Source organism: Botrytis fragariae, assembly GCF_013461495.1.
Source record: "Botrytis fragariae strain BVB16 chromosome Unknown tig00000006, whole genome shotgun sequence".
In the NCBI taxonomy this organism is placed as follows: Eukaryota; Fungi; Ascomycota; class Leotiomycetes; order Helotiales; family Sclerotiniaceae; genus Botrytis; species Botrytis fragariae.
Window position 1 is genome coordinate 2,902,242 of NW_023500988.1, and position 26,495 is coordinate 2,928,736.

Here is a 26,495-nt window from a genome sequence, read left to right on the forward strand (position 1 = left end):
TCATGAAACCAGTGCACGTGACGCTCTTTAGAAATTGCCTTCGTCTGTAAGCACCTCTTCACGGAGGATCTTACCACCATGGCTACGTTGAATGGCAAGAATATCGCCGAAAGTATGGACGCTTTGAGATTGTTAGATCCTGAGCCCAACTCGGAGAGATCAGTGAAAGATTTACTTCAAAAATCTCAAAATCTGATGATGGAACTCGAACAATTCAAGGCTCTTTTGAAAGAGCGAAAGCAAGACAAGACAGTTGAACTAAGACACTTCTCGACAAACCTCCAATCTGAGATCAAATCTCTAACAAGACTTGCGAATTTAGACCCTGAAGATGAAAAGGTGGCCCATACAGTTAGCTCTTCGAATTTTCCATTCTATTCCGCTGTTTGGAATACAGCAAAGGGTTGCAAGGGCATTACAGCTCTGAGAAAACGTTTCTTTTGGACTACTGGTCAAACTCTGCTCAAATCTAAACGAGGTGACCTCTCGGCGCAGAGCAATATTAAAAGTGTGGAGGTCGATGTTGTAGCTGGAGAGAATCTTGAATGGGTCAAAGTCAATACAATTACTGCTCGAAGGATGATATTTGATCTAGCCAAGGCTGGATGGGCCGAAGATGATTCAACTGATGATGAGGGTGAGGATTTCGCTCAATCAGACCCAGACGATGAGCCAGAAGGTCTTTTAAAGCAAGCCAGGTTGCTCGTAGAAGCTTCTAAACTGGCCAGAACCAAATACCGGTACCCATCGGTACGTATGGTACTTCCTAGAATCACACGAGATTGTCCCAAGCAGGTGGCTAGTGTTTTACAAGAGATCCGGGCATTGGGAGTTACAGTGCAGATATTTGAAGATATTCCTACAAGCCTTGAGATATCGACAGTTCTCCAGCGTATGGTAGCAGACCCATTTGAGAAATTCTCCGAAACACTCAACGTTGATTGTACGATGATATTCGCATTTATTAGTGAGTAAGTAAAAAATATGGTGTCCCGTGATGGGTGCACCCATTTATCCGAAAAAATGGTAGGTTATTTCCCTGTTTGCTAATTACGCGAAATTCAGTCTTTCACATGGCCAAGTTGAATCAAAAGACTGGCATCATCGGTTTTTGATTAAACAAATGGAAATGGAAAGCGAAGATCAACTCTTACCTAGTCTTGTCTGGCCTGCATGCGGTGCTAGAAAGCTCATATGTACTCGTGAGGCAGTCGCAAGAGCCCAAGAGATCATAGATACAATTGGAACAGACACCGAAAAGAAAAGAATGGAACTGGTTTTCGGGTTCAATCATGAGTCGACAAGAGACAAGCTGGTGGAGGAATTTCAAAAGCTCTCCGAGTATAGCATTCCTCTGGAATGGCAATTACCAATTTCCATAGTTGATGTGGATGTTTCCATTATCAAGTCCGAGCTTCCTAACGTCGTTTATGACGTCTCAAAAGTTCTGACCGGTGTTAATCAGTCCGTGTTTCTGTACGGATGGGCATCTGGATTGACAACAATTAGCAGCAATCGTGTTGTTGCTAAAGAAATTGAGGCCACGATAGAAGCAAACAGAGGCTCTGTGGACGTTCAGGGGCCAGACATCTGGTTGTCTCCAATGGCACGATCTCTTGTAGGAAAAGAAAAACAGCGACGGGGAGTCAAAGAATGATTCAATGATAGATCCGAGTATGTAGCTCGTACTTGTGAATTGAAATTTGCTTCCTGAGTTTTGCCTCTTTGAGTTTAGCGCTAGAAGTAAATAAGTGTGCAGTCATTGCATAATGTTCGGCTTTTCTTCTACAATTTATATAGTACATACCTCTCATTGTCTACAGCCTCAGTGTTTGCTTTGGCGAATATCAGAATATCTGTGGTCAGCATGCTGTCATCTGCGGCAGAATTCATCAAGACAGTATACATTGGGATCTGGGGATAGCTTTAGTAGGCCTATTACCTTTCCTTGGTGAATTTTTTATCGCTAATTATGACTTTCTGTGATTTCATCTGTTTGTTGCACTTACTGTCTTCAGTCGTCCTAGAGAATAACGCAATACAGTCTTTCAACTTTCTTACCAGCCATGTCCTCGGTGCGGCAGTTGATAAATTAAGTGCAGTCGAAGTCATTTTTTCAGGAGATTATCCGTTTCAATTTTCCAATGATTTCCGGGGAGCTACGTAGAGAACATCATCCTTACATACCAAGACAAGGGTTACAATCACTTTCAAGAATCCAATCAATTTTCTTAACATCTTTACTCTAAAATTTATTCATCTCCTATCGGCGCTAATGGTCTCGCGGACGCTGGCGAGAAATTGCGTTTTTCTTGTACTGTTATGCTGTCTAGGTGTACATAAATTAAATGTAGCACTAGACCATTTTGGAAGGTACGCATCACTCGCTTAAAAGAGCAACACATAGGTCTGGTTTCTATGGTTCATGGGATTTGAATCTTGAATTTTTGTTTGTTTGGGCTGCTGCGCATGATAGTAGTGGACTTTTTCTTGCTTTTTTGCCCCTCAGCATTTCTGTTATGATGTATAGCGAAGAATCAACAAGTCATTTTTTTCAACATTACTTGAGGGTATCCAGATCTAGACTAGCAGGGGGGATGTGATTTGTGAGGGAAGAATTAATAGTAAAAAATGTTATCGTGAATTGATACCTTGATAACTGTTATTCAAGGGCTGATGCAAATATTTGTTCAGAGAAAATAACATCGAAATCTCCACTCAGAAGTTCAATATGGTCTCGGACGCATGACCCTACAAATGCTTTGTGAGAGAAGCGCTGTCTTTGTAAATCATAGGATCCCTATGAATCCAGTCTAGATCATATGAACACTGCGATCGCAGGTATAGTAGCTAGTTCGATTTATCATCTCTGATTGCACATTCGAATCCTTGGCACCCCTGAGTAGCTTTCGCTCATCACTCTATTACTGTATCATGAGTCTGAGGATTTTGCCACTTTTGACCAACTTATGTTCTTGATTTTAATTTTATATTCGATAATTCGTAACTGCCATAGACTTTAGGTCCTCGTTTTGCTCGCATCTCTGAATGGTCTCGGCACTTCCACGTAATCATAACTACTCAGTAGCTTTCATTATTACCATGTTGTTTCATGTCTCGAAATTCCAATAATATCGGCAACGGTACTAGACATGCAACACAGAGCTTTAATCTACTTACTAGTCCGGGTAGTATAGTATATGAATTAGTGTTTAGCCAATGACCCTTCTTAGTTTCCACGATTAAATGCTGGTTTGTCCTAGGTCGAAGTTAGCGACATGACATAATGGGAAAACTTCGGTAGTTTGATGACTTTAGCGATTAAATCTTCTCTCATCAAGCAAGCTTTACTTTACCTCCACAATAACATCAAGATTTCAATTCATAGTATTTTCACTTCATTCATAATCATTTAGGGTATCAGCAGTTTGTTTGATCACATTCACTTAGTCACATTTCATTTGCATTTATACTATTTTGAGGAGTTTTTTGGTGTAAATTCCTACATAGTCTCTAGAAATACTATGTCATCCACTCAGAGTGCTGAGCAGTGATAAGTTTCAACGTGAAGTATATATCTGGCAGTCATTCCCTAACAAGCCACCCTTATTTCGAACAAATACATAACAATGTTTTTAACAATTCCGGTGACTATCACCACACACTGCTTTGTGGCCAGCCATCTTTCTCCACCCCTTAACTTCCACTTCGCAAGAGAGTCCCTGTGGTAATGACCCACTATCTCTTGCCGGCAGTTCTTCTTTTTCCTGCCCTGCTGGCCTCGTCTTGATCCTCGTCCTGAGCTCCGGCCCGAGCACGAGCACGACCACGCTTCTTCAGAGGTGGATCAACCTCCATCTTGCTGGGATCTTCTTGAGTCGTAGCTGCCTTCTTGGCTTCCGACTTCTTGGCTACCGCAACGGCGAACAGTTCTTTCAAGCCGATCGCGTATCCCAACTCGTGTTGCGTATAATGCGTATACGTGAGCTTCAGAGGCTTTGGTGGAACTGAGCTTGCCACCAATGCATACACATCAGGAATTCTCTGAACCAGAGAAACCAGAGCCGCAGACCAGACATCATCGTGATTCGCATGCATGTATTGCTGTGCGACCTTGAGGCTCCTTTGCATTAATGGCCAAAGGGCGTAGGTTTTGGCTTCGCGATCGTCCCAGTTGAAAGCAGAGACTTGCTGAACTGGAAGAAGAACCAAAGGGAAGGCCAATGTCCGCAGACCAGGTGATGATGCCTTCAAAACTTGTCGCTTTTCGAAGAACAAATTTCGGGTTCCCGTGTTTTCAGCCAACATATGCAAGAACTCCAATACTTGAATTAGGAGTGGAGTTAGTTCCATATTCTGCACGGTCATGTCTCGCATGAAATCCGCAACCAGATCCAGAAGCACACTCTTACGAAGAAGTTGGTCAAATCCGAAAGTGTGTGCTCCGTTTCTAGCAACCGTGGTGTTGAGAGTTTTTAGGCATTGAAGGAGAGCAGGAAGAACTTCTCTGGTTGCATGAGTCAAAGGGAGATGTGGTGACTCATGACGGAAGTTAATGGCAGCATCGTCCACAGCGCACATGGCCTCCCAAGCTGCCCGAGTATCTGAAAAGGTGCATTCCTTCAAATGGGGAGCTAGACCACAACCCAAACAAGTTCCGAAAGAGCACTTGGCACACGCGGCAATGTGCAAATGGCTTTTTGTGTTTGCCGAATTGGGTGCAATAAGTTCTGGCTGACTCGGATTGGGCAACCAAACTTGCGATACCTTGTATGTGTTTGAGATTCTGCACTTGATGCATTTAACTCTCATACCTTGTTGCATTGCAAGTTGGATATCCGGCAAGCGAGGGCCTTGTTGTGAGGTGCTCTCATCGTTGATGTTGGAAGTTTGCTCCTCCCAGGCTTCTTCGAAGTCTTCGTCGAATTCATTAGCATCGTGAGAGCTAATGCGCGACCATGCGGTAGTCAGAGGAGCCCGTTGCTGTCCATCCAAATGCAAACCCCCGAAGTTGCTCATAACCGACTGTGCATATTGCTCTGGATCCAACTGCAAATTTCTAAGCTTGGAAGAAAGGGGATCGGCTGATTTCAGAACCGACTGTGCAGGTGTAGGGACTTTGCCTGGAGCGCTGGTCTGCTTGGTAGTGGGTGCTGTCATGTTGAACGTGAATTGGGTGGCAGCAAAATCGACAGGGAATGAACCTGACATCTTGAATGATGATTCGGAGATGTTTCTTGGATGGTTCGTAGGTGTTTTGGTTGATGGAATTTGAGTTGTTTTGATGGAATTCAAAGTCGATGCCGTTGGAAAGTTGGGAGAACTCGAGGTACTTATGAGATTGAGAATTTGGAGTAAAGGAAGAAAATAGCCGCAGTCGCATTGATGTTGAAATTGCCCGTGGCTGATGAACTTAAAGCAAGGAGTGGGCACTGGAGAGTGGGTGTGGTGTGGTGTGTTCAGTCATCAGATCTGTTGTTTGTTGATTTGTTGAAGAGTGAACTAACACTTCTCGAGAGTGTTTGAGAACGAGAAAAAGAAAGAGAAATTTTGAGTGGGAATAAAAAGCCCTTATAAGCAAATGAGAATCGGTATCTGAGACATCAAAACAGTCGCTGTCTTAGCAAATGTTTACGGTTCTCAAGGTTAGATAATCAGTTCTAGGCATATACGGTTTACGGTCATGGTTTTTGATGTGTGTATACCATTTTTCACTGTTTAGCGTGACCTTTGGTATGTTTGACTTGTAAAGTACGGCAGTAAATTCTCATTTTTCTTGTCACGGTGATTTACCGCGCGTTAGAATACATCAGCGCGTCAAGTACGGTAGCGATGCGGCATACTTTTGAACAAAATGAGTCAGCGCGTGCGAGAGATTGTGAGTGTTCAGAGCAAGGTAGCTGTCTTGCTTACTGATATTGTTTGACACACTGCTAGGCAGCAGGCTCTATTACAGCCAAATCCTGCAATACGGTGGTGTTCTCGCTTAACAGTCTCTCAATTCAAGTTAACCGAGACTTCAATACGGCTACAAGCGAGAGACTAGGCTGTTTTGATTACTAATATCCTATATGAGATTCATTAGCGTGAGATATCGCGAGAGCTGCACATGAGACTAGACTACTTTGATTACCAATATCCTGTATTAGATCCATTAGTTTTATATATCGCGAGTGCTGAGAGCAAGGCGACCATCTTGCTTACTGATATTGTTTGTTATACTACTAGGCAATCGACTTAAATAGAGTTAAATTTGCAATACGGCAGAGATCTCGCTTATTGATCTCTGAATTCTTGTTAAGCGCGATTTAGGTAGAGCTACAGGCGAGACACTAGGCTGTTTTTATTACTAATATCTTGTATCAGATCGACTAGCGTCGATTGTATACAGTCAAGTTGAGAGTTTGAATTGTGTTGCTTATAAACATAATGTTCAATAGATTTGCGTGAACTAGATGCGGTCAATTCGTCGAGATGGGATGGCAGCCAGTCATACACAGTCAATTCTGCTCGGACAACTCTGACATGAGATTCATCATTCCTGAAAAGGAGACTGAAGAGTGAAATTTCACAAATGGTACATCGTTGAGTAGTTCATTTGTGGATCTGGACAGAATTGTGTGTTCGGTATCTTGAAAACTCAGATTAAGGAACGATCCTTGATTCTGAGTGAATGAAACAGAATTTGTCTCTGCTTCTCGATATCTGAACAACTTTCGAAATTATGAAAGCTCCTCGGCGAAGAATTACTTTCAGACGAAGTGCACTTGGCTGAAATTCTGGGTCAGTGATTACTTAGGATTAGAGGTGACATGTACTCCGAGCCATCATTCTTGAAATAATCTGCGAAAAGTATTTGCATCTCTAAACACGAAACCCATTTCGTGATATCTAGCTAATTCTAAGATCACAGCCTTTAGTCAATGAGCAAGATTATTTTATGGCTAACTGAGTTCATTTCGTAGTATTCACATAGCGGAACGACTGGAAATATATATTTATTCAGTTGTCTTGTTTCATTACAAGATCTTGATCTTGGAACTCTTCAATTAGATTCTAATTTTCGACGTAGTATACTCAGATGCAAGCATCAATAGTTTGTAGCTAATAGGACTAGTTGATGAATTCCTTTACTTTCGATTATTTCGAAGTATTCTGAGTATTTAAATTGATTAGACGACTCTATTATAATTAGATTCTAATAACATAGAAGTCTCTTGTCTGAGAAAATTAGTTGGTATGTATATAGCGTTCTACTTCTCTTGAGATTTTAGAATATTTGAGATCAAAAGGATATATTGAGATTTGTCTTTTCTGGAAGTAGATATAAATTTCTCAGAAAACTATGATCCGATAGAATCAAGCGAAGTAGGCATTTTCGGCTAAATCATTCTGAAGATTTGTGTAAACAAAGAGAAACCGCCTATACTAGCGTCAGTTACTTAAACGATTTTCAGGTTCGAAATGAATACTATGATATACTAGCTTGAGAATATTATGTATCATATATATCTAATTAGAGAGTTACGAAATTATTCCGGGAGATATAATCTCACAAGATCAGTTCTACGAAATCATCTTATCAACACCCCACGGGCATAGTGCGTTATTAGCTAACAATGTCGAATATTAAAGGGACTAATTATTAGCGAATACGTAACATTAACATACTATAGCTTGAAATCTCATTAATGAAACTTGATCTTACTCGCAAAGTATTAAGAAGACTGAAAACATAGGTCTCAGACATAGAGTCCTTTACTCTAGCTTCAATTCAGTGTCTATTAGATATAATCTAAATAAATCAGCTGAAGTAATTATATGATTAGTAATCATATAGTACTTGAACGACATCGTCTGATGTTACTGACTCTAGTATCGACATTCATTTGTATTCGTGAAGTTACTGAAGATTACTAGTGACATCTAAGTAAAACAGATACTATACATACTTGATTCTAATAAATCGCAAGTAATTGTGAGTTCTAGTCTCATGATTTTCAAATGAAATCAAAGATAGCTTGAAACTGATAGAGAGGATATACATCAGTATCACTGTTTATATAAAGTTAATATAATTCTATAGTATGACCTTTCTGTATGACTTCAAATGGACTAGCTAATGAAGATTGGAGAAGCCGGTGCTCCGATAGTGTCAATACAACTACGTCACCAATAGTAACATCAAATGATGATATGAATAGTGAGGAGTGTATTTATGTCCCTAAATTTTACATGATGTGGCAGTGTGTCTAGTTAACCTTCTACTATAAATACAAACCAGTTCGAAATGGCAATAGCTGGAGAAGAAGGAGATGTAGAAGGAGAAAAGAAAAGAAGTGAGAGTCACCGTAGGTTCTACAAGAACCTTCTCATATTAACTTTAAAAAAAGACAAGTCTGAAGAGAAAAATTCGAATGATTTGATACACTATCTACTTGAATAATTTACGGCTCAGGCAATATCTACATACTCATGACACAATTCGTTTAATACGACTCAGATTCCAGGAAATTTTAATCCCTCTTCCTGTGCTGCATAGACGGAGCTGCAAAGTCCTCAATCTCCTCATCGTCAGAGATCGCGATGGCATCCTTTAGATCCTCGGCCTTGATCTTCTGTGCTGGCGGTTCATCATTTTCCGAATCAGAAATTCTCCGACGCTTACCACCCTTCTTGGAGCTCTCTGCCACACTTGAAGCCGCCACCTCTTGTAGATACTTGAGATGGTTTGGATCTCTTGTCGGCAAGACATCTTCAAAATCTTCGATACGGTCATTCTTGTGGTAAGTTTTGAAGTGGACTCTCAAAGCGAAGGGATCCGGAACTCTCTTTTCACAAAGTGGACACTGATATGGTTTTTCTCCAAACATTGCATGAGTAGCAGCTCTCGTGAGTTTCTTCTCGGGTGCAACATCTGGCGGCTTAATCAGCGAAGAGCCCAATACACTGACATATTGGGCGTCTATGTGTGTCGACCGATGCTCGAAATAGTCATGAGAAAGTGATAGTTTTGTAATTTCTCTGAGTCTAGCGAATGCCTTCGCTTGATCAGAGTCTCGAGACTGTGCGGTATTTCCATCCAAAACCGTTTGAATTCTTGCTACTCGAGGTAGAACAATATTCCCGTCTTTGTCCTTCCACACCTCCCTCTTTGCAATTGATTTCGCGGATGGTAACACAGCTAATGACCCACTGTTGTGACGGTGAGCAAGACACCAAGCGTCTTGCATTGCGATTTTCTCGTGCTGATGTCTAAGTGTTCCCCATGCTGCAAGTGCGAAAGCTTCCCCATGAGGAAATGTAATAGCCAATGGATTGTCTTGTTGATAATGATCGGGCATTTTATACCTCTTTAAAGATGGCGCACGATTCATCAAATATTTCTGTGGGTAGGCGACGAGGACGAGTCTCGAATAATTGTATAACTCTGGATCCATCCAAGCCAATTCCGGAATCGGTGCAACGTATGGTTTCCTTGGCGAGCCTCCCATCATTCTTGGGGGAATACCGAAATGAGGATGTCTTGCTCTGAAGACTAGGGCATCACATGGTGCAAATACCCAGTAGTCACGAAGTGACATTATTGTGAATGTCCCAGGCCAGCATCCTTCAACAAGATTAGACAAGTTAAGGAGCACCGACATCCGCGCTGGATCATCCTTCGCATCTATGTGTAACGATCCAGACTTTCCCATCTCGACGGACAGGGAGACTGTGTTCACATTGGAGTAGTTAACCTGTACGGTTGCTGGCACATGTGTCAGAAATGCAGGTGGTTCAAAATATAAAGTTAGTGGATCAGAACTTACAGAAATTTTTATTCTCCTCGTCGCCAACTGTATACGCTACATCAATTTCCGATTGTAGCTCAAGCACTCTCAGTTCTTCTGCAGGAGTGACGTATCGGATGATAGCCTGTGAAACCTTGGCGATCAACTGAGCAGCTTCTGCAAGCTCATCGCAATGCTTGAAGTGGCCCTTCGTTGCGGTTGCAACGCCGCCACTATCCGCGTTAGGTGGAATAGACCATCCCATGGTGTAGGTGCGACTCTTTTCTCCCTTTCCAGATCTAAGAATCTGTTCAAACCTACACTTCTCAGAGTCTTTTCCTTCTCCGCGACGAAGGAACATCTTTCGTAGCTTCAAGATACCTTCCATAACGAAGCTAGATAGTTCCTCTTGGATCGTCTTCGAGTCAACCTGCTGAGCTGTGAAAGAAGCATTCTCATTCTCGTTGACGAAGACTTTTCGATTGGGTGAAATTCGATTCATCTGGATTGATCGATCTTCCTCTGCCGTTAGATACCCAATGGCATCATGTATCAGGTCCGGGACTTCTGAATTTCTAGCTCTTGCTAGCCATAAGTCGCTTGTGAAGTTTGGCATGTGGCAAATATTGCCATCGTCTCTCTGGATTGGAAGGGAATAATTGAATTCGACTGGAGAAGACATTATTAAGATCTTGTTGTTGCTTTGTCTGATGTTATAGAGGTAAATAGTCTAGAAAATTCAATAATTGCAGATGTGAAAGAGTAGGAATTCGAGGACTCTGTAGATCGAGACGAGCCCTTCTTGAACTGTATTGCCTGATACCGGCTTATTTTATTTACTGAACCGAGTATATTCACTTTCAGCAACTTTGATAATTTGAACATGTGTTCCGAGGTCGCCATCTATTCACTAATTATAACTTGACAGCTTGTAAAGTTGACTCCCATACAGCTCGGCTATACTCGGTGAGTTCACTTCCGAAATGATTGAATTTTTCTGGTTTATTGTGGTCACTACTTCGGGTATTTATCTATAAAAAGTGAATTATATCATTAATTCAAGAAATCTGACAAAGAAGTGATTTTGGTATGCCAGGAAATCCCACAAAAGGGAGCTGCTGTATTATAGTTTTATATACCTATGTCGGTCTTATCTTACTTTGTTTGATGTTTTGATCGGGTAGATTTTTGACATGAGATGCCCTGTTCTCACTTGACTTGAGAGGGAAATATAAATGACCATTTTAGCAAACCAGTCACATAGTATGTAGGAGCAATCCACCTTGAGATCGACCTCTCGAGATGATCAAAAGAACAAACACCTTACAGCTAAGGGCTAACATTCTATAAACTTTATGAAGAAGTTGTTATTCAATCTTCACCTATAGCACTATCTAAGTTCTTTCTTCGGTGGTAATAATGTTTCCATCTGAGAGAAAATAAAACTTTCAATCAAAGTCACCATGTAAAGTTACATGCTAGCATATCACTACATGCCACCAAGATACACCAGTCGTCTAGATAACCGCACCAATCAATACTGAAAACAGTTCTGAAATAACCACAAAGCAAGCAAGAAGTTGCCCAAACTCCCAAGAACAATCAATCCTTCGCCTCCCGCACAAGAATAAACGATATGAACAACCACAAGTCAAAATCGGAATTGATTCCATAGAGAGCGCTTTGCATAACTTATTGCTGCTATAGCACACTTGCTATTTCACAAACTCTCCAAAGTCAAATCAGTAAGATTACCAAACCACAAAGACATGGTGATGTTTCCAAAGCAAATATGGCTCTAGATGTTTAGCACAGCATACTGGATATTGTTTCATTATCCACCAATCTCATCCACACTTTCCTAATTTCCCTCCACCAATCTTTCAAAGGAATGATTTAGGCTGCCCATGTCATATCCCACCCTCTCGAATCCATGTAGTAGTTTCACCATTCCATCCCATGCCCCCTCTCCCGAAATATTCATTCCCAAACTAATAACCTCATACATACTCCTCAGCATTCCCAATTCCCATCCCCTTTAATCCCTCAGCTCGATTAGTCTTATCACTACATTCCATCAATAGACAACCTCTCATGCTCTACATGATACAAGAGAACACAACACAAAATCTCACCATCCCCAAACCAAGCTTCTACTCTGCGTATACCTATACCCTAGCAAACAAACAGCCCTGCAATCTATCCATCTATCCACCACGTAGATCTCAACTCCATACTCACCGCATCCAATAACCCTCCCTCTCTCTCCCCTCGCTTCTCCATAACCACCACTCTTTCATCACCCTCTCTCAACCTTTAACCCTCATCCCACACACCCCATTTTCCTCTTTTTCCTCTTCCCACAATCTCAATCGCCTTACCCCCAACTGCACTGTACTGCACTTCACTTCACTTTTTTCTCCTCATCTCCTTATTCTCTCATTCCTTCTTTCCCCCAACCCCCAAACCCTCAAACTTTCAGACTCTCAAAACCAACCGCACGATACACTATCCTTCCACCCACAACCAAAAACCACAATAGGAGAAACCCCATTTATAGAGATTACATAGCCACTTCCACCCCACCACCGCCGCAATACTTCTCTCAGCCCATTAAATTAGTCTCTCACAATAAAGTCCTATATACTCATGGACACAAGTCAAACTTGTCACCCAAACCCACATCCCACACAAAGAGACTTTATATATACACTTCGAGAAACCCAAAGTGTTCAACATATTTTCATGTGTTTTTCTCAATTTTTCCTCTTGTTTTCGTGAACTCTACAAACAAGCGAACACTCTCATCGAGCTGCCCCGATATAATGAGAGTGCTCATTCCTAATCTATATGTGTACTCAATATGCATAATTACAAGGCCCGCCTCCACCCTTTTCCCATTCCTCATTTTCGAGATCAGTCTCGCATCTCCCCAAACAATCCGTTCCATCCTATCTATTTACCCACGTCCCCAAAACCAAATATCAATGTCATAAAAGTAATGCGTGCACCAAACGTTTCCTTCCTTCCCAGATCATTCATTTCACCCCGCGGCAATCGAACCAATATATTCATTTTACTACTAATTTGCCGGATTCCGAAACAAAAAAACAAACAACCACCCACCCATCCATCCACCCAGTTATCCACTGACTCATTGATGATACGAAAAAGCAAAAATCAAATAACAAATAACTAAAAGCAACGCAATAGATTCATACTCCGGAGCAGTGCGTGTATCAAAGCACCAACCTCCTCGAAAGAGCAGTTGCGGATTGTGTTGAGAGGGTACTTTGATTCTTTGCAGATCTTTTCCTCCCTAACCAAGGATTTCATCGGGAAGAGAGGTGCCATGGATTGGAATTGTACTATGTACCGCTGAGGATTTAGAACCCTGTGACTACTCGTTTAAGGGTCGGTGTCTTGTTGCTCGCGCTTTTTGGTGCTCTCTAACCAGCGTCGCTTGCCGGAGCGAGTATCGAAATGAGGAATGGAAGTGACATCTCTTCCTGCATTACCGATGTTTTCCTTGACTTTGTTTCGCCATGCATCAACTGTTATAATTAATTAGTGTCAATTTTTCAACCGGCCGATATAAAGGACTGGGATATGACTCACGAGCTTTTTGTAAGAAAACCGACTTGTTTGCGAAGGTTCTGCTTTGATGCCAAGTCATTCTATAACCCAAATCATTAAGCTTGACTTCCAATGCTCTCTGAGACTTGCGCATTCTTGGAATAGGGATTTCGGCCTCATCACCATTTGGCAAATGGACAGGAAACATTTTCCTGCCACGTCGAGAACGACCTCGGCCTTCAACTTCATCATCGCTATCATCATCTTGAAAGAAGTCGCTGCCGTTTGCCAATGGAGGAGGCGATTGCATTTGCAGAGGGAACCAAGATCGTGAGTAGACAGAGTTAATCTTTCGGTATGAATCTGGAATCTCGTTGATATCGACCGTATCCAAAGTAACGCGGACACGAACACGACTTTGCTTAACGGGATCCTCAACCAAGATAAACTTGCGCTTCTTTGCTTCTGGAACATTACCGAAAACATCGACGCCATCCTCATCATCTTTTGATTGTGCGGCAATTGGGTGGGACCCGCGGGGTAAAGGACGTGCATCGTGAGCACCAGGAATCATGGAAGCTCCGCCTACTGAACTCGAAGGGTAGTTATTGTTGAAACCTGGGAAGGCTTGGTTTTGTCGTACATCGTCTCCCGAATTGGCAGATTGCCCAACTGGAGCTTGATGGTGATGGTGAGTGTTCTCATCCATATATTCGTCGTCACCTACACATGGGTTTATTGATTAGCCTCTCAGGTTTATCCGGGAAGCAAAGCAATAACAATACAAAGCAAGCAATGTGGAGCAATACAATAATACAAAGACATAACGCGGGGTAATGGGTAGGTATCGCAGAAGGCAGAAAGCAAAGTGCAATGTTGTATTATACATGAAAGTGCTTTTGTGACTAGTCACTTTAAGGCCCCAAATTTCCCCCAATCAATAGGTATATTCGCAAGAATGGTATCATAACAAAATAATAATAATCGCACATCACATCTGGTGAAACATACCGACTTCTTCTCCTCCTTGGTTACTTCCATCAGGATGGGCGTGGTGGTGATGAAGCTGGGGACCACCCATACCGCTAAGGTTAGGTTTGCCCATGCTTCCCGCACCGCCAGGGCCCATGTTCGCAGAAGGTGGCATCCCTGTAGGACTTGGACCAGTCATGTGAGGGTTATGACTTGTAGCCGCTTGAACCGCTTTACGGTTGTTGATTTTAGCCATTCTTCGAACTCGACGACTTCTCAATCTTGGATCTTGGTTACTGTTTCTCCAACTATCGACCGCTCTTTGTATTAATCCACGTTTGCCACGTAGGCAAGGATTCAATTCTGCCAAGGCCCACCCGACAGTATTGCACTCCGTTTCGTATACCAATCGATTTCCCCTGTATTGATCCTTGCTGCAGCACGCCCTCGGGTAAACACAATTCTCCGTTTTAAATTCCGGGCCTAGGTTTTCAACGTTTATAGACTCGACATCGCATCTGATTGTATATTCCATCTTAACACGATCGCGCGAATATTCGAATGCAATCCATTGAACTCCGTTATTATCTTGTCGCACAACGAGTGGGGTAGTTGCTGGAATTGGACCCGGTGCGGCATTGGGATTGACACCGCTGCCGCCACTTCCAGGCGGATTGTTGGGCTGCATTTGAGGTGTACCGTTCGCAGAATGCTGAGCCCCTAAAGGTGGATTTGGTCTAGCAATTTGTGGAACGTGTGGCTCCATCTTTGTTCGTGGACTTCCAGTCATACCAGGCTGTTGATGCTGATTAGGATGTGGTTGCATCTGGTGCTGATTTGTCTGGTGTGACATGAGCAATGTTGGCTGTGAAGTCATGGATTGCTGATGATGGTGCTGTTGCTGCTGTGGGGGTGGTGGTGGTTGCGCATACGGAGAAGGTCCTCCAGGAGCCATAGGAGGAGGATATTGCTGCTGAGGTGGCCCCGGATAGTACATCTGCTGGCTTTGCTGCAATTGTGAAGATGACGCATACATTCTGTTCTCATGTGCAGGCGATGCAACGGAGGCTGGGGAGTTGGATTGAGGGGTTTGGTAAATTGGTGGATATGGAGCTCGAGTCATATGTTGAGTGGCCGCCATGATGTCTGGAGTTTCTGGACCTATGCGAAAATTAGTATTTAGTCTATAATTGAGGTATAACGCGTCAAAAAAAGCGCGTTTACACACCTGCGGATGAATATGTACCCGATGCGCTTGGAGTACTGTAAGGACTTGCGTGAGTTGGGTAATATGGCAGTTCTTGATGTTGACCACCAGGCCCTGTCGCAGTTTGTGGATATTGAGGTAAAGCGTGTCCAGAAGGATACGCGTTTGGATGTTGTGGTGGTGGAGGAGCTTGCTGATGGTGCTGATGCACAATACTTGAAGGTCGCGGTTGTTGTTGTTGAAGATGGTGCGAAGGTGGAGGACCTTGACCTTGCGGCGCGTGGTGGGGATGATGCTGCATTGATGCCATTTGTTAGTTATGGTTTCTTCAACTTTTATGATATATGTAACGTCAAAAATGTAGAGACCATTGAGAAAAACCAGTCGCGTCGCGATGTGTTTTTTGAGACTTTAGATGTATGAAAAGTGGTGGTCGATCCTTGATGACGAGGGTCAAGTGCAGCAGCGCGGTACCTGGAATGAGATCTTCTGACAGGACAGGCGGCGCAGAGTAATAGTGGTAGAAAAACAGCAAGAAATCTTTAGATGCGGGACTGGGACAAGGGAATAGAACGAGGGTGTACCTCAGTATAACAGATGCCTTGCTTCTATTACGAAATTTTTCAGATGAGTGGACAAGGACCACAAGCGATGAAGGCAATGTCCGAGGATCCAGTTTTTAAGTAGTGGATCTGACGAGGGTGAAAAGCTTATGAGATGAGCAAGAATAAAGACTCGAAGGAGCCGGAGAATAATAACAGAATGGGGTAGGTAGAAGATTGATCTGAGCGAGGATAACGTACGAGGGTAAGTAGCTTTTGATGAGATAGATGATTGTAACAAGCAGGACCGGAGATAGGCAGGGTAATTTGAGTGGTCTGAAATGGGGAAGATTAAGCTTGAAGAACAAGGGCTTCGAATGGATGGATGAGATGGATTTGATAATGATCAAAAGAAATGTGGAAGAGGGCAAGGGGAACGGAAATGTAAGTTATTCAGTGGAACCAAGGACAACGCATGGTATAAACGCGACAAGGGTAATATCGCATGAAAATGTAAAAAGGTGCGCGGACGTTGCAAGGTATTGAGACCAGATGGGGTATGGAATTTAGGGAAGAGAAAGTAGCCAGGGGCAAGGAGGTGGGGGGATTGATGTTTACAGTTTATAACATCTTTTTTAAGTGCACAAGGAAAGAAAAAATTGAAATAAAAATGGTCCGGGCCAGGTTCGGTTCGTTTGGCCCTGAAAAGACAGCGGTGTGTGTGAGTGGAGGCAGCTAGTCTATTTTCAAAGGATGTTGGGCTTGAGCTTGAGAATTGAAAGTGGGGCCAGCCACATGAACTTGCGCAGTACTATACGAAAATAAATAATAATAATTTTCTAAAACCAATTTACTTGACCCATTTAGGAGAATGTGGCGAGTAGTGTAGGGAAAATTGTTATGTATAGTATGTGCAAATTGCATGGAGGAAATGAAAAGAATAAAATCTTACTACCGAATAATAATAAACGATTACGACTCACGATTAAGAAGCTAAAAAGCTAAAAGGCACTTTCCTTTCTTAGTTCGTGTGTCAGAATATTACTAGAAGGTTTAAGGTGGAATGGAAGAGGGAAGCATAAAAAGACACCATCCGTTGTTGATGCGGCGTTGTAACCTTGGCAAGCCACTATAACAAAGTCTCCTTAAGACTTCCTGCAGCCTAGCATGAATATCCTGCTTATGCTTTCGTAATCCTCCTTCTAGTGATTGTTTTTGCGTCGGCCAACTTGAACCAATACGATATAAGAGATGAAAAGAACGAATCCTCGCATCCAATCGATCATACAACCATCTTGAGAATTGACTTCAGAGGCTGATGAAAGATCACACTAGAGAAATTCAGAAACCATCAGGTGCCGCTTGTACACACCAATCTTTTGATCTACACAAACTTTTAGCTGCATACGTGCGCAACATTACAGTCTCCATTCAGACTAAGTCGACCAATCAAAAATGAGGACTTGGTTGGTTCCACCCACCAACCCAAAATAATAGTCAGAGATTAAAAGCACCTTGTCTTTTGCTGATCTTAACCGTCAAGCGAATGGCTTAAAGGCCGTGCAGAAAATGTACACAGACTCGACCACCAACTAAACTTTTTTCGCCTTCTTCGCGTGAGATTGGGTAGCTGAAAATGAGATCCCTTGTTTATTGTGAAACGAGCCTACGAATCCACAATTTACTCGAGTCCTGCTAAATTTATGTTCTGGAAAAATTATGGAAGCCATACTTCCTTACTTGCTTCCGTGAGCGAGGAGGCTTATCCATGTAATATTATCTGAAGAAGTGCAACTTGCGAAATCTGGAAAGATATCAAGAGGAAAAAACAAGGCAGCGCATAAATCTTAACTTTAATATGATCGATCATCGGATGTCAAAGTCACAGTAAATTGTGTACTTACGTGTTCATTGTTCACTGCATTGCCAGGTTCTTCCTTATATTGACGATGGGACATTTTGGCGGGTGATGTCTAATCTAGTTAGCATTTGATCGATAACCACAAAAATACCAGCCACCTAGAGACAACCGTTGAAAAACAATACTAGGAAATGGTTGTTCATGTAAAGCAAGGAATAACAATGTATTCATGCCATGCGATGCCATGCAATATCGTGAAAAAGGGTCCAACTTACAGTTAACGGGTAACGGACGATTCGGTTTGAAGTTTCGAAGGTTTGTTGACGCGTTCGACGGGTGGGATATGAAACGAGTTCCGTGTATGGTGTAGATCGCTATTTTTGCAAGTTTCTATATTAGCTTTTATCCTTATTTCAAATTGTCTCATGCCACTTCAATGCGATCGTCGAAAGAGTGCGAGGCTATGCAAGGAAGAGAAACGTCAAGCTGCCCCATTGTGAATTCCCCGAGTACGTAGATCCAGTTGTGATGAACCTAATAGGTTATGGATGCAGAAAAGGATGATACGATCAGTACAAGTGGGTACCAATAATTGATTCAGTTGACCTTCAAACCAAGGATTGAATGGAATCAATTAATTCTCTGTTCCTGTTGAGTCTTTGGAGCTGGCAAGGCTGGCGAACACTAGGCAATTCGATAGAAGCCCAAAATACATCTGAGCAGCTGATGCGCCTGTTCTGTAATACGATATGGGCCGGACCGACGATGTCCGTCCCAAGATCGCTGGTGTGGATAGAGGATTCAGACGGGGCAGGGTTTTGGTGGCGCAACTTAGACATTTTCCTGGCAGGGTACGCTTCCTGGGGTACGCGAGGGGCCTTATCCATCTAGTAGTCACTGGACCATAGGAGAGATAGTTTGATGCTGAAAACATAAAGGCTATGTTTGGAACTTACAATGTTAATGAAGGGTGAAGGTAGGACAGTAAAAGTCGGTGATGAATTAAGGGCCTGATTCTCATGTTAGTTATATTCCAAGAAATATTGATAGTAGAAAGCCTGCGAACAAATGAATTACATGCATACAACACAATACTAAAGTACGGATGAACCAGAAATCTGATAATGACGCAACGATATGAGTGAGGCTGATAGCGGAAGGACAAGGCACAGCGATAACCGTAGTAAAATGCCAGGTCTTCTAAGAGCGAGCGGATGGACAGATATATTATAGAAACATGGGTAGATCGATTGGTAAACAAAAGACGACCAAATTCAACATCGTGATTAGAAATATGGAAAAGGTTGCAACCCATACAAGGGCCATAAAGCTGGTCATCTGCAACAAGCCTTGCAAGCGGATGACACTTCGCCTAAATATGTGGTGGTGGTGGATAGAGAGGCAAGGATGAGAAGCACCTCGCAGTAATGGTTCAATAACAGTACATCGTGGGGTGGAGAAAATGAAAAGAGTTCAATCTAGAACACTTACTTGTAGGATGTCCTATCGAAAGAATTCTGGTGACTATGAAGGTCCGCCAATGTGCACCGCTGGGGTGTAGAGCTGTAGATGGTGGATGGTTGGTTTCCTTTTTACTGTAGGATTTTAGTTAGAAAGCTATCCCATGTAAAATAATACCCTTGAAAGAGGGAAGCCCTGCTCATTCACCGATAAGAATTCGATGGATTTTCTTATCGCAAAACAGTCCTCGAAATAGCTATGAAATATTGAATATTGATTTGTGGCGGTAAGAGATCTTCGAAATAATTGAAGACTTCCCGACGGCAATTCAATGATGACTTGTACTTGAAATGGATGCCTTGATGGAAGATAAATTGAAATCGACTTACGGGATTTAATTGCGGATATAGGTAGATGTGTGTGTGCAATGCGCCGTGCAATGATTCCCACGTTTAGCTCTTCCCAATGATTGTTTTTATATTCTCGATCTTCCGATTTCCGATTTCCTACTCTCGATGGTTTCGATTTATGTTGGAAAAAGTCCCAATAAAATCAAAGGTCTAGCCGAACTTGCAGACGCAGACCGAAGTTCCAGGTGAATGGTTACAGTTTATGCTCGTCGAGTATCTCGGGGGTGGATGGCTGCCGCTGAAGATCGTGGGCGGGTATGTAGTAGTCGACTGGGGTATCTTAATCTTTGGGAATGTTTGGTAGATCGAGTCTGGGTAACACGAAAGGTTAGCATTTGTGCGAAGTTCGCATGCAGCTAGCTAGCTGAAAGAATTGGTACCAACGATCGCAAAAGTCTAGCTGGAAAGGTGTTTTGTTGAAGAGTTTGTTTTTGTTGAAGTCAAATCTTGCTTGATAAATTGCGGTCAAGAAAAGTCACCTCTGCGCTATGGTTCGAAACGGCGCGTCTTCTCTTTTGTACGAGATACCACGTTGATGAGTTGTACAGTTGACGACTCTATTGTAACCTGAGCACATTGCACAAGGATGAAAATATCGCGAGGTCGAGGTGATGGTATACAAGAAGTTTACCGGTAAGAATCGCTAGATAAGACAAAGCTGTGGGTGCCCGCGACGCGCTTCTTACCAAATGTGGAGGTGGTCGACAAATTCACTTCACTTAAAGAATTCCAGAGATTCGGTAGGAGAATAGGAATAATGAATTGCATCTCACCTTTCGATATAATTAATAAAACTGTTGTACGGTGAAATTTGGAGATCGAGACCGTGTGTGAATAAAACTATTGATATCGGTGTCAAAGTACAGAGTGCAATGACCTCACTCTTTGTGACCTAATAGTAAGTTAGAATATTGTTAGTTGTTGAAGTGATTGCCATTGTCATGAGAAAATCTTGTTTCAGCAGCTTTGTAGCCTTTCATCAGTCTGGAGAACTTACATCAAGAATACAGGAGAGAAGGTACGAGTTCGATTGAGGAGGTAGGTACTTAATGCCCTTATGATTTATTCCCTATGTTGGTATTTGGTATTTCTCCCAGTACTGAATCACCATCAGTCAAAACTATAAAGCTAACATGTTCGTATTCAAAAGCGAATGAATGATTGAAGTTACTCACAATTCAAACTTCTCTCGAATACATCAAATTCCACAACTTCTAACAATCGCAACGAAGCAAATTCTCAATATCAATTCGTTCCGAATAGCTTCAATTTTGCTGTTCCAAAAAGGCGGTGATCAGTAATTTATTTTTCTGCCAAATGGTTCTCTGCGGAAGCAAGGATTGCAATTACACCCGTTTGTGATGGAGATCCTTGTCGTCGATTGCAGAAAAAAGCTTGACTTACACGGCTGGGTTGTTGTAGCTGTCAACAAATGACAAGTGCAGTGCAGGGCTTTTGCTTAGAAACTGGGATGATGGATAGTTGTCCAGATATTTGGGTTTAAAGTTATAAGGCCAGCAAGGTCAAGGGCTCAAAGCAAAGAGGGCTGAAATTTGAGGGGAAGACGTAGGGATGGATAGAGACGATGAAGAAGTGCTCGCTTCACTAGAGGTAATAGTGTAAAACTGTGGAGTGTTTGCAGCTTCAACCTTGAATGAAAATGGAGATGAACGGTGTCAGGATCATGGGTTGTGATAAACTTTGGAGGAAATTGGTCGACAAGGGGAGTGGAATCAAGAAGGAAGTGAGTGAGTGAGTGAGTGCGAGAGTGCGTGAGTGCGAAAGGACGAAGAGTCACATCCAGCACATTGCAAGGAAATCGTATTAGGGGCAATTCGCTATCAACACGCTCACAAACTGTTACAATATAAACTTTCGCCGAAAGTTTTTACTCTTTCCAATTAGCGTTACAACTTACTCCTACCATCTACGGTACATCAAGTAAACTTGTCCGGTCCTGTCGAGCGAGACTCGAGAGACAAAAGACGGTCAGAATCTGTGAAATCAAAGTATGCCGACACAATCGATCAATCTGAAATCGAGTCCTGTTACTCTTGAAAAGTTGAGAGGCGTCATCCAATCAATGGTTGTCATCGATGACAATCTATTACCATGGCAATCTATTAACCCGTGAGAAAGGAAAGGCTTTTCGATAAAGTTTCTACCGAGTACATATTAGTATGAGTGCATGACACCAACATCCAAAGCTAAACCTCTTATAGTATCAAAGCAAACATTTCGATCACTCGACCATCAGAAGTGCAAAAGCTCCTCGAAATAAAACCGGTGATAAGCACGAACGATTGCAGTGTGAACTGCAGACTCCAATTACAAAAAAGCCACAATATCACTATCCGAAACAATCATGTTGATTGTCCAGCGGCTCGATTCTTCCACCAAAAGGCCGCGCAACTTTGCATCGGAGATATTCCCTATTCGGTCATTCGAGAGACGTGATCAACACCGGTAGGATTTGAAAGGCTAATCGTTGTGGATAGAGTGGTACGAGATGGCATGAAAATGTTGGAATTGCTTCCTTGGCATACCGTGGTGACATTTGGTCTGTTTCGGTTCGTGAGGAGGAGCCTTTGGCAATAAGTTTCATGATGATATTCGTCCGTATGAATCACGTATAATCGCTTCAGAGCATGTGATGATTCGTTGTGCCGATGGTTTACTCTTTTCAGGTGTGATTGTATAAAGTCACAATGAAAAGGAAGGAATTCTAGCAGTGAGAAATTTTCAATTTCCATCTTTCATAAGTCTCCATATGGCCCGCCTACTTTACACGGCACTAAAGCCTTAGTTCTGATTAGGAATCTACTCAAACATCACGTAGACTGGAAAGGGTTTAATCTAATGTTGGTCGGAGAAGTTAGTGTTCGACCGTTGGTTTCTAATACCTAAAAAGTCCGGAGACCGATATCTGTCTTCAATTCATCATCAAATTCCGTCATTATGCAAATGGAAAAGAAATGAGCAAAGGAAAATTCCGTATGTACAAAATGACGGTGAGCTGGTACAGTAATCATGCAACGTCTGATTCTCACCCGCTCACTGAAATGCCGAAAGTTTAGATATGATGAAGGGGGAGTGCAATTTTATCACAAAATTCGGTCTCGCCGTCTACCAATAAGACTGGCTATTCAATTCGCTTGCTATCTTCTCGCATTTGCACCCACTCCAATATCTCCTTTTCTTTCCTTCTTGGAATCTCTTTTTCAACTTCGTGTGGAGATGCCTTCCAGCTTCCGGACCAGACCACCTTCATGACCAATCAATATCCTAGTCATAACCGTTTTACCCGGGCAGCGCAAAATAATCTCCTCTGCCTCCTTCACTTGATTCTGAAAGTCTGTCTGTACGCGGAGTCATGATAGAATCTGAGTTCACGACATAAGTGATAGATGTTGAGGCTCGCACCAAGTGACGTTGGAAAGATGGATCTTGAGAGCTATTAAGTTTATTCTAATCCATGGTAGATTCCCAGGCTGAAAGAGCCCAGTACCGGCATCGTGAACCATTCGTGGGGTGCTTGCGTTGGGGTTGTAGACCCTCAAGGTCCTTCAAAAGCCTTGCACGCTGTCCTTTTGCCCTGCTGCCTCGGAGAATTAGACCGTGGTAAAAATGAGCTCCCCTCGAGGATTGTCATCTCACACCAACATGACATGTCAGAGCGGGAGGGAAGGGGGGCCACGGTACACTTCTTTTGGGGAATGACGATCTTGAATCTTGATTTTCAAGCATCCTCTACACAATCACCATTATAGCTTACATTTTTTCTGTCGGATATGGACTAAACATTATCGCCGCAACTACGCTGATAGCCTCTTCATGATCAACCATTCATAATGAGCTTTTGGGACTCAGGTCCGATGCCATCATGCCACCGAGGTAAATTTCATATGCACCCTGGTGGCACACACGAAGTAACGTTTTGACTCAGTTAACAATAGAGCCAATAGCAATAAAGAAAGCAGGCAAAGAAGTCGCGCATTCCCCGAAACTCAACGGCAAAAGTTCCTACTAAGAAGGAAAACATCCCGTCATTTCTTCAACGCCTATTCTGATTGCATATCCCTACTCCATTGTACGATTAAACGACGATTTGGTTTGTGCGCTTGCATGGAAATTTATCACAAGGATTGAGGAAGCTGCTGGGCTTGTCGGTGGAAGACGCCACAACACCCTGAAAAGTTTCCTTGAATCCATCCCCTGTTATGCGTGTTAAGACACCTAAAAACAAACCGTTGCACACTTTCATTTTTTGCCTACCAGCCCCTGTTTGACAGCTTGTAATTCCTTGTCGACATTAATGCTTGCTTGCACTTAGATTAGTTCCCACATGGGAGAATGTCAATATCAACCTCATGGCAAATGTGCATGGGATGATGGGACACACTTGTACCTTACAGCGAACAAAAATCATGTGAATTTTCCATCATATTTTGAGTTACGATAATGATTAATAGAATTTTCCCCAAGTACAAGTAACCTGCTACCTGGGCCACGGGAAACGCATTCTGTATCTAGCCGTTCAAACGAAAAGTCGGGTCGCCACGAGACCCGAGTAACTAGATAGGAATTATGAATTTATGGCAAGTCCCGTGGCGAATAGACTCTTGGTTACCTCAATGCATTACTCGACATATTATTTGCAACATATCTCTTCTCTAATTCCCTTATTTTTAGTGCTTCCGAAGTCCTTCAATCTCTGATAAAGAGAGACCGAGATGAGCAACACGATGACTTATCTAACGGAATATACCTCGATAGAGTATGGCCATTTGAGAAACATCGTATCATACTGCATTAGTACTTTAGCCGTAGAACATAAGTTGGAACACGTCTAAACACGAAGCTATTTTTGGTGTTTTGGAAATGGCTAATAGATTGATTGAAGATCAAACAGCTCCATTCCAAGTTGCGGGATAATCGTTTTGAGTCTTTCGACCCAAAACTCCACAAGAGCACAAGAGCAAATAGATTGTGATCAGCGCCAGATCGGAATATGTCGCGAAACCAAAAAGAAGACTCTGACGACGTTTGAAAGAGCCTAAAGTAAAGCGCCCTCGAGACCGCCCAAACTAACTCTCAACGTCCGCATGATTCGCGGCATAAATTCTCACTTACGGACATGTAGCTTATCCAAGATTGAAGACATCGTCAATAGCTTTTCCTCAATCCTACTCTACCATATCTTACGTAGGGCACTTGAGATATTTCCGATACTGAATCCTAGACACTCGCTTGAGGAGGAAGCTGATCCGAATGTAACTCTCAGGCTTTACGGAAGAACTTACGAGAGCCCTTGATGCATACCTTATTATCTTACCCGCTTCATCTGAATCAAGATACCAATCTTCACCTCTCATCAAAGCACCAATGAACTGGCACGGTCTGAGGATTAAGACTCCACCACTTCCCTATCTACAGTGATAATCAAATCTACTTACAGAGCAACAAACGGGGCTCAATTTTGAGTGCTCCCTGAATTTCCACCCCCACACATACATTCCCACATACAATAGTTCTAGACCTATCTTTTTACGATATATTTTGTCTGCAACAGCTCCCTAAGGAGTCACAAGGCGGCAGTTACGCTTGATTCGGTAAACAAAATTATTTATTAATCTAATTCCAATGCTTCATGCATAAGAAAGTCCACACGGGACAATATCAAAAAAACGATTAGAACGATGAAATGAATTGTTACCATTCTGGTGATAGCTTTCACGACGATTTCAAAGATACATTTCCTTTGAATGAGGGAAAAAAGGAAAAAACACTGCCACGTCGAGAGTTGCTCCGAGACATCCGGGTAATAGATCCTACTGGTTCAAATTGAATAGAAAACTCAAAAAGCAGCAATGTAAACTCACATGATCTGACACTCCAATATGGCAACGGCCAACTTCCGCGCACCAATGAAACACAAGTACAGCCTTATATGTCGTTCCTGATATACCCTCCATAACGAGCAAGTCCCGATCTCAGCACACCTGCGATGAAACGACTTGGACGAATGAGCATCTTCTGGTCGCATATCTGCTGAAAAATAGATGATGCCGATATACACGTATTACGATATCAATATGATCAAAGGTAACACCATCTTGGCTGCAGCTTATCGCGTTTTTGTACCGTCCAGTACAGAATGGTACAGTCACTGGTACTCGACATGAATAGCATACCACCACACTACGTATCGCACTCCCCAATCTTGCAGTTACAAGCCTAAAAGGATTACGCCACGTGCTGTGCCTCTCCTCCGCATGAGATATTTTGCCCTTCTCTCTCTCAGCTTTGGGTCCCCGGACATTGGGATTAGCAACTGGGCAAATAATGAGGATAGTGCGCAGCGTAATGAAATCCTACTCTGCCTTCCCTTTCTCCTGCAGCATGCATGTGCTGACACGGAAGGATTCGTGACCCGCAGGACCGAGCAAGCCACAATATAATATTTGATGGAAACATTACTCACTCTGGAAATCAAACCATTCAGAAAATTGGAAACATTATCCCTTTACGAAAGTACGGAGGGTAGGTATTGTAGCAGAAGGTACTACTGGCTGGGGATAAGTTACCGGTAACTAGTTTGACAGAAAAAGAAATTCAAACCAGAAACCAAGTCAAACAACAAAAAGTCATTCCGTTGACCGTGTTTGGAAACTGCTAATGCAGCGAGTTTTG

At 42.6% G+C, this 26,495-nt stretch overlaps 5 protein-coding genes across 5 annotated transcripts; 2 read left to right on the forward strand and 3 right to left on the reverse strand.

Annotated features, from left to right (window-relative positions):
• Positions 1-78: 78 nt before the first annotated feature.
• Positions 79-1,657, forward strand: Bfra_002058 (uncharacterized protein; the record flags this gene model as incomplete). Its single annotated transcript, XM_037332482.1, has 2 exons — positions 79-971; positions 1,066-1,657. 2 exons carry the CDS (start codon positions 79-81, stop codon positions 1,655-1,657), a joined length of 1,485 nt encoding a protein of 494 aa, XP_037196636.1.
• Positions 1,658-3,738: 2,081 nt separating this feature from the next.
• On the reverse strand, positions 3,739-5,211 carry Bfra_002059 (uncharacterized protein; the record flags this gene model as incomplete). The annotated part of the gene is made up of 1 exon (XM_037332483.1): positions 3,739-5,211. One exon carries the CDS (start codon positions 5,209-5,211, stop codon positions 3,739-3,741), a length of 1,473 nt encoding a protein of 490 aa, XP_037196637.1.
• A 3,305-nt stretch (positions 5,212-8,516) lies between these two features.
• Positions 8,517-10,455, reverse strand: Bfra_002060 (putative transcription factor c2h2 protein; the record flags this gene model as incomplete). The annotated part of the gene is made up of 2 exons (XM_037332484.1): positions 8,517-9,751; positions 9,813-10,455. 2 exons carry the CDS (start codon positions 10,453-10,455, stop codon positions 8,517-8,519), a joined length of 1,878 nt encoding a protein of 625 aa, XP_037196638.1.
• A 2,726-nt stretch (positions 10,456-13,181) lies between these two features.
• Positions 13,182-15,838, reverse strand: Bfra_002061 (putative ribosomal protein l24e protein; the record flags this gene model as incomplete). Its single annotated transcript, XM_037332485.1, has 4 exons — positions 13,182-13,327; positions 13,392-14,072; positions 14,361-15,482; positions 15,550-15,838. 4 exons carry the CDS (start codon positions 15,836-15,838, stop codon positions 13,182-13,184), a joined length of 2,238 nt encoding a protein of 745 aa, XP_037196639.1.
• A 7,815-nt stretch (positions 15,839-23,653) lies between these two features.
• Bfra_002062 (uncharacterized protein) lies at positions 23,654-24,033 on the forward strand (the record flags this gene model as incomplete). The annotated part of the gene is given in 3 exon segments (XM_037332486.1): positions 23,654-23,696; positions 23,759-23,821; positions 23,834-24,033. The coding sequence occupies 3 exon segments, from the start codon at positions 23,654-23,656 to the stop codon at positions 24,031-24,033; spliced, it is 306 nt and encodes a 101-aa protein (XP_037196640.1).
• Positions 24,034-26,495: the final 2,462 nt, after the last annotated feature.